This window comes from Trachymyrmex septentrionalis, unplaced genomic scaffold (assembly GCF_001594115.1).
Source record: "Trachymyrmex septentrionalis isolate Tsep2-gDNA-1 unplaced genomic scaffold, Tsep1.0 scaffold527, whole genome shotgun sequence".
NCBI lineage: Eukaryota > Metazoa > Arthropoda > Insecta > Hymenoptera > Formicidae > Trachymyrmex > Trachymyrmex septentrionalis.
In genome coordinates, this window is record NW_017305702.1 from 12,503 (window position 1) to 21,345 (window position 8,843).

General features: G+C 27.2%; 2 protein-coding genes across 2 annotated transcripts in view; one reads left to right on the plus strand and one right to left on the minus strand.

Annotated features, from left to right (window-relative positions):
* Positions 1–1,361: 1,361 nt before the first annotated feature.
* Positions 1,362–6,556, plus strand: LOC108751874. Its single transcript, XM_018492348.1, has 3 exons — positions 1,362–1,753; positions 5,984–6,122; positions 6,415–6,556. Exons 1-3 carry the CDS (start codon positions 1,699–1,701, stop codon positions 6,554–6,556), a joined length of 336 nt encoding a protein of 111 aa, XP_018347850.1. The 5' UTR covers positions 1,362–1,698.
* Positions 6,557–8,104: 1,548 nt separating this feature from the next.
* Positions 8,105–8,843, minus strand: part of LOC108751873 — a 3,545-nt gene continuing 2,806 nt past the window's right edge. The window contains exons 3-5 of the mRNA XM_018492347.1: positions 8,570–8,758; positions 8,243–8,363; positions 8,105–8,139 (exon numbers count right to left, since the gene is read on the minus strand). Of these exons, the coding sequence (XP_018347849.1) occupies positions 8,105–8,139; positions 8,243–8,363; positions 8,570–8,758 (345 nt within the window). The remainder of the gene's footprint in view (positions 8,140–8,242; positions 8,364–8,569; positions 8,759–8,843) is intronic.

Below are 8,843 nucleotides of genomic sequence, written 5' to 3' on the forward strand. Positions count from 1 at the left end.
GTCTTATGTGCATTACAAATCCGGAAGATGAATTATGATAATTACAGGAATATTAACTGTATATAATTTTGCAATGAGACGTGACAATTATGTAATTATCTATACTGTTAGTAATAGTAACGTTAATTCTGGAGCACGAATCTCTTCGAAAAAAAATTGAATATTACATTGGGGACATTTTTGTATTAATAATATATTAATATTATAAAATATTAATTATGAATAATAGTTACTATGAATAGTTACTAATTAGTATTATTTGACTTAATTAAAAATAGCATTATTACACTGCCCTCAGTAATGTTAATAAAGTCAATATAATGTTAATAATGTCAATAAGTTATATACATATAGATACATTTAGTTATAACAGATTAATAATTTGAAATTGCGCATATTACTCTACCACTTCCATAAATTTTTTAAAATAAAGACATTTCAGTTAATATAATTGATAAGCCGAAATTAAATCGATTCTATGGATTATGAATTATGAAATCGTAGCATTTGCAGTATTGCTTATCAATTTGAGGCGTATCTTACGTATACTTATTAAATCAATATTCCGTTGACATTTGGTACGTCATAGTGCTATCGCATTTATGTGCATGATATAAAAATGGATAGTATTTAATAAATAATCGATGATTCAAGACTTATTCAGTTTTATTACGTTAATGTATACGTGATATGAAATAAACATCGATAAAAAATATAATGAGAGTATTCAATTGGTCACTTTGACGTATTATTTCCAAATATTAACAAGCTACATTTTTGAAAGAATCAATCTGAAATTATCAATCAATATGAATTAATAATATTTAAAATACATCAGACAACAAATAATATTTTTATATGTGAATAGTATTTAATAATAATATAAAAACATAAATAAGATTTTTTATAAAAATTGTCGCTTACATGTAGAGACATTATTAATTCCATCGAAAAATATTTGTAATTTACATTTACAAATACAATCAAGTATAATTTATTTTTATAATTTACAATTGCAAGAAATAGATAAAACTTGAAGAGTTTAATATTATTTTAACCAAAATATTAATAAATTTAGAAAACGACTAATAAATTTAGAAAACTTTAATTAATGGATTGGTTTTTTTCTACACAAAAGCCGTTTACATCTTTATTAGTTGTATCTCACGTTCCTTTTTCTTACAGACTATGTGTACGAAGAGTTTCAACTCTCGTACCAGGGTACACCTGGACCCGAGATGGTGAATGAGAATGACACGGATCTGGTCCTCGCGATGTATCTCTATTGACTTCTCTCTCTTTCTTCCCCCTCCCCCACCCTCTCTCTCTCTCTCTCTCTCTCTCTCTCTCTGCTTCTTTCAAATCTTGTACACGCACACATCCATTTCACTTCCTCAAATGTCCTCCCCCTTCTTTACAGTCGCTGTGTTCTTTTCCTTGCTTCGACCGTCGTTCGGCCTTCCCTTCTGTCCCTCTCATTGGCGCCTCGCCGAGCATATCACTCGACCGCAGACGTATAGCTCAGTTTACCTCAAAATCTTGATCCGGGTAACACGTTAAGGAATCGGCAGAACTCGTAACCGTATTTACTCGATTCTTGTTGATCTTTCTTACTCCGTTAACTTGGATAACGTGAGACAAGAAGTAGAAGAAATTAGAAATTCTTTTCTTTTATTGACAAAGGAGAAGTGGCAAAGGATGGAAGCACACGTTAGAAATGTGAATGACAGCCTCAACAATTCACCGACAGAAGGTAAAAAATAATTAAAGAATATTTCGTATTACTGTTTAACGATGATTCTAATTATAAGTTATAAGAGTTTAAGCTGAGGAGTTTTTTGATATCATGTATTAAATAAGTGTAAATTTGTATAAATACTGCTAATCATTACAAAATGTATATGTGTTTAGTTGCTAAATTAAATAAATGTTTAATAAATAAAAAGTTAATTAAATAAAAAGTTAGTTTAATACTTACAGTATCAAACTAATCCCAAATTCTACGGATTTATGCATGTATAGCAATCATTACTGTTGCAAAAAGTGAGGATGATAATAATATTTGAAATCTCGAAGAAAACAATTATTAAGGATCTAAATTTAAATTTTCACTCAAGCTTAGAGAAAACTTACTATCATATCGAAAAATTTAAGAAATAATAGCCGAGATAAAGGCGTAAGGATTTCTTCAATAATAAATTTATAATAATGTTTAATATTTCAATTGTGTGCGCGGATATATAAGTACTCAGTTATTGTACCGTTATAAAAACAATAAAGAAAACGAATGCTTATTTTGCTTTGAAAATATTGGCATTCTCGTTAACAGCTTAATTATTGCGAACTAACAACGAAGTGCATAATACACATGCTTAGATGTTATTTATCAAATGTCAATCACGGTCGGATAAAATTGTTTGTGTCTTATCAATTTTTCAATCAATCTTAATATCGATTCTTTGTTTCTCATTATTTAATCGATCTTTTCAAATTTAATTGTTAACAATAATTTCTAATATTCTATCCGATATGTGATGATATGATAATATTATTAGATCTTAAGAAGATTAATATGCAAAGCGAATAAAAATGCATGAATCAATGAAAGTAAACATTTGTAATAATTAACGTAAATAGATTCTCATTTTCATTGTTTTATAAATTCAATTTATTTAATAAACATTATCAAATTAAAGAACATGAAGAAAATATGTATTAGATGTGGATGCATTGTGTATTTGTCAAGAACGATCAAAGATATGGGATCGTGATATGACAACGAAAGCTAACGATGCAAAATGTGAAGACTGAAGGAAAGAAAAATTAACGTACGAACTTGAAAGTCACCCATACTAGACAAAGGAAGATAGCATTTAGCATTCGCAAGATAGTCATTCAGCATTCGCAAGATCTCTAATTAATCCTTACCGAGACCTTGAGAGACTAGTAACTTGCCATGCTTATAACAAATCAGATTGCCAATGAGTTGGATCATAAACGCATGCGAGCATTCCGATAAGTGAGCCCGTCGTTGAGTTGTACATTGTGAAATTGCATCACGTAAGTCTCATGCTGATGCTGCGATCTGAACTGAGAAAGCTGACAAGTAATGGCCGCGAAAGTGACTCAAATAAAAACTGGCGACTCGATGAGATAAATTTTGTAAAGATACAGCTGAACGAGAAATCCTACTTTAGAAAAACGTCGCCGTTATACGGAGAGACATAAGCCAACTTTGCGATACCTGTTCAACAATTTTGAAAATTGCTATTATTTCTTTATTTTTTAATAGTTATGAATTCTTCGCGTTAACATATATTTATATACTTTTGTCTCGAAAAAATTATTTATAATTTTCTAACATTTTTTGAGAAAAATTTACTTAAATTGATGTATTTTTAGCTTCTTAGATGTATATAGCTTTTTTAAATACTATATACAGTCGAATTTTTGCTGTAAAAGCAAAATATATTTAGGTCAAATGCATTGTCATCATAAACGACATCAAGCGAAATATAATGTCACGATAAAATCATTTGCAATCATGCACATTTTTTTAAATATCATAATTATAATTTAATTTATTAATTTAATTAATTTAATTTTTTAAATACTATAATTTTTTTTAATATAATTTTTATTCAAGTACATTTTCCTTAGTTTTTATGCGCGTTTAGTATATTTTTAAAAAAGATAAATGTATGTGCTTTTATATCTTTAAATGTGCTTTAAAATAGACTCAGCCTTCTATGTAGAATCTTGCCTTTCACTAATAATTTGTTTTTTAATGTACATTCAGCTATAAAGATAAATAAGTAATTAAGTATAAAAAAGCACAGAATAAGAGAGTTATGGAAATTAACGATGATTCTGACAGACATATTGTGTATTGTTCACGATTCAGTTCGATAAAGAAAATCCTTTTTTTATATTCGCTCTTTTTTTGTTACAAATCATAAAAATATCAAAATCATTTATCACGTAGACAAAATCTGGTTTGTGCGTATTGTACAATACTATGTGTGCACAAAATTCTTACAAACGTGCGCATTTATTATTGAACAATCAGTAAACTAACTAAATATTAATTGAGCAATACACAAAGGTGACAATAACAAATTCATCTGATCTCATATTGTATAATAAGAAAGTATAAGCGTTTAAAATTATTTCATATACTTTTGAATCGGACATTTTAATGTAACAAATCTTTCATAATTTACGTAAAGCTTAACGAGAAGAATAATAGAAATAAATCAAGTCGATTTTAATCTTAATTTTTTCTAATTACAGCTTTGACTATATTTTTCTGTATACTATTAAATTCGAGATTTATAGTATCATTTTACTTTAATAGTATTTTAAATGTATAATTTATTTGCACACTGAAAAAATGTTTGATTAATTGGAATTTTTATTGAAAATGAATAAATCAAAATTTTCTAGTTGAATTTACAAGAATTTTAATTGAGATAATTGGAATTCTGATTGATACAAGAGTCAGATCAGAATTTTTATCGATTTTCAACTAGACATTTTTCTCAATACAATAATAATAAATAATAACATGAAAAATTAAAGTAACACGTGAAATTTATCAGAATTAGAGCAACATGATTTCAACGACAAACACAAGCATGTAGCGGAAACGCCTCTCGTCTAAGGTTGCTCGTCTCTGATTAATGTGGCATATCAGCATGTTAAGAGTACCTTTCTCTAGGAAGCAGAATAATTCTATTAATAACTCATGAAAAACTGTTACGCGATAGTGAACAGAAAGATTGAAAATTGTAGATAAGCATGCTGAATCTATGTAAAACTAATTCATATAAAACTTCTTGAGAGGAATATTACTTTTACATATAATAGAACTAAAAAAAACTGTCTACTTCAACAGCAAATATCAGCTTAGCAAAATATTTTATTGTTTATTTTCGATATAAATGTTTATTTTACTAAAAGAATAATTTTGTTGATAATTAAAATTTTTAATAATTAAATAAATTAAATTATATAAATAAATTATGTAATTAAATAAAGTATATTAATATAAGTCAAATATAAATTTAATATTAATTATTAATTGTATCAGATAAAAAATATGTATAATTATTTAGTACATTGAAATTGACTGATTCTAAAAATTCATATGATAGAATTATCATTAGTTGTTTTTAAAACATCAATGTCACACAATCGTAGAACACGTTTTTATGTCCATTACACGTTTGCATCAGAGACACGATGCTCTTATCAGGTATCACGTGACTGTATGATCCTTGACGTTCCATCACTGGCACGTTTTCTTGTCTCTAGATACATTCAGTTCTTTTCGAATGAATATGATAAAATGCATGCTAGTTAAAAAATATCTACAGAACAGCCATCGCGCATAACTTCCACATTTTCATTAATATAAATACAAACTGCTCATTTTTAACGTTCTTTCTAGTGTTATTTTTTTAGTGTTATCTTTTATTAAAATTTAAAATAAAGTAGGAAATATCTATTATGCTAACCACAAAGAATTTATTCACACGGGATAAAACAAAAATTCATACGAAACTAACAACTTCTTCTTGCATAATGCAAAAATATAGAATTGTGCATGTATTTGAAATATTTTTATTTGAAAAATATTATTTGTGAAACAATTGTATTTTATATTTAATGTTTTATCGGAGCACATAAAAATATTTTGTATTTTGTATTTCAGATTATTAATGAAAAATTGAAAGTATTTTATATTTTGTATTTTAAATACTGAGATTGACAATTAATCTTATTTGAATTACAAAATACAAAAAACTTTCAATCTTTCGATTTTAAATAAAAAGTACATAATATTTTCATGTGCTCCGCTAAAGGACAAAATACAAAATACTCTTGCAACATTGCAAATAATGTGTTTTAAATAAAAGTATTTTAAATACATGCCCAGCCTTAAAAGCATTGCCAAACATTTCTTAAATGATTCTTTCAGCGTACATGCCTACGTCAGAGACATCCTTCACTGTCGAGGAAGAAGACGCGTTTGTGACGTTGGTAGTTGTTGTGTTCGGCATCATCGTTGCCATGGTGGTGCTATTTTCGATGGGTATCTTCATAGATTGCAGACACCAGTACGTTAACAATGATCCTTTTTAAAAAAAATTGCATTTTATTGATTATACAATTTTGACAAATAACAGATATTCCAGTTTATTAGTATTAGTGTGCAACAGAAAACTCTCTTGTTTAGATGGTATAAACTTATCGATAATATATTCACATTACAAAAGAACATTTTATAGAACAAGAGAGAGAGAGAGAGAGAGAGAGAGAGAGAGAGAGAGAGAGAGAGAGAGTGTGTGTGTGTGTGTGTGTGTGTGTGTGAAATTAATTATTAATTATCGTTACAACACATTATTGCAGGGAGAAAGATTCTATGAAAAGAAAAAAACTGAAAATGCTGCCGTTTGCACGAAGAGGTCGGAAAGATGACGTGAAAGCTTTAGCTCCAAATATGTATCCCAATGACGTTACTGGGTCCAAGGAGAGAGATGATGTAGTTTGATATTTGGAAAAATTATTGAAAATTCGTAAGAATTACGATAGATATTTCATAAAGACTTTATAAAAATTTAAGATTTGCGGGTCTAATGATTAGCTTATAGTATTTAATATTAAAATGTGTGGAAGTGTGTTGGAACTCTCTCTTACAAGGAAAGAGAATACAATAAACTCTTCACAGATTTTGGTCCCCTTTAATATGTTAAAATTACATAAAAAATAAATTATGCCGTAGCGTTTTATTGAATAGGCCTTGCAATAATAGTATTTTTAATACTATATAAAAGAATTCTACACTAAGTATAGGTATAACTTATTTTTTATATAAATTTATTATATTATTAATTATCTTCAATATCACACTATACGTTTTGTCAAGGAAATAGCATTGGATATTGTGTAAAAATATTGCATAAAAATGAGTAATTGCAATGAGTTTTTCTCCAATCAAAATGCCAACAAATGTTAAAGAATATAACAACAACAAGTAAAATATCCTTATTAATAAAAAAATATATTATAGCATATATATAACGTAAGAGACAATCAAATATGCTATATCGAGAGTAGTATCAAAGGGTTAAAGTTGCAAGTAATACACTTATCTTCCGTAATAAATAGTATAATTAGATAACTAGTTCAGATAACATATAAATAAAATAGCCACAAAAATTATTTATTGAAAAAATATGGTTTTTAATAAAATAAGATGACGTCAATATCAAGCAATATTCTTTACGCTTCCATTTTGGTTAGAGAGAGAATGTGCAGTTCTTCAAATACAGAATGTATTGGAGAACACGCTTAATATATGCGAATCCTCAATACGTAATATCGCTCATATGTGCCCTTTTCTCGATAAATTCCAATCTTGTTTACAACAAAATAAAACCGTAAATGTATATACTAAATAAAAATTAAAATATCCAAATAAATATAAAAATTTAAATACATATATATATATATAATGTAAAACTTTTATCATTTCTTTCTTGATAGTCTATTTTAAATCGCGAATTTTGGGACATTGTATATGTGTAATAATCTACAGATAGATGATTGCTTAAATTTATGATATTCTGTGTGTGTGTAATCCAGTATGTATAAACTGATAATAATCTACATATACGGAGTGTCCGGAAAATCGCCTGCAATACTTCGAGAGATAATTTGAAACTCAACAAGAAGAAAAAAAAGCTGTATAAACATAAGTTCAAAAGTAAGTCGTTTCTAAGTTATAACCACTTTTATGTTAAAAAAAATTGTAATTTATTTTTCATAATCACAATCTTTTTTTATTTCTGTATTCTTAAATTTTTCTTACTTTACTAGAGGAATGCCAAGTGGAGTATGCCTCCACATGATGCATCCTGAGTAACGCCAAAATAATCCAAAATGTAATTATTTATGTTAAAACACTATGAAATAAATTACAATTGTGATTATGAAAAATAAATTACAATTTTTTTTTAAGTGGTTATCAACTCGGAAACGACTTATTTCCAAACCTATGTTTATATAACTTTTTTCCTTCTTTTTGAGTTTCGAATGATCACTCGAAGTATTGCAGGTGATTTTCCGGACGTCCTGCATAAATACATATATGTAAAATATTACTCTATCATAATTTTTATATCATAATTAAGAACTTTATCTTTTATGAATAATATACATATATATAATATTATACTTACGGAAGCTGCTAAAAACTCGTTATAATTATTTACAGTACTAGATTCATTTATCACAATTATTACTGCTATTGAAGCCGCAAGTAATAATATAGACGCAATGAAATGATAAAGGAGTTCCTAAAAGTTTAAAAGAAATTATCAATTTTTTAAATAAATCATATTAAACAGTTTTCTGTAATTATTCATACTTTCGATGTTTCGAATAAATAATACTACAAACCACTTTTTTTATTTTAAACGAAATTAATAGTTTTAATAATTTTTACAAATTATATACAATTTATAAATTATATAATTTTATTTATGTATACGGAATTACTTACGTAAATTGTTTTAGGTATAATAGATGCAGCAGAAGGAGATATCAGGTTACTGACATACAGAATAAAAGTGTTAATAAAGAAAGTACATGTTGCGACAAAAAAAAATATAAATACTGATGCTCTGTGTAAGATAACAGTTTCGTAACTAATCTCGTTACCAATAATTCCTACGCAAGTCGCACCCAATATCTTAGTATAGAAAATTGAGGAAACTAATTAGATATAACCTTCTCTCTCTCTCTCTATAAATATAATAATAAATAAAGAGAATATA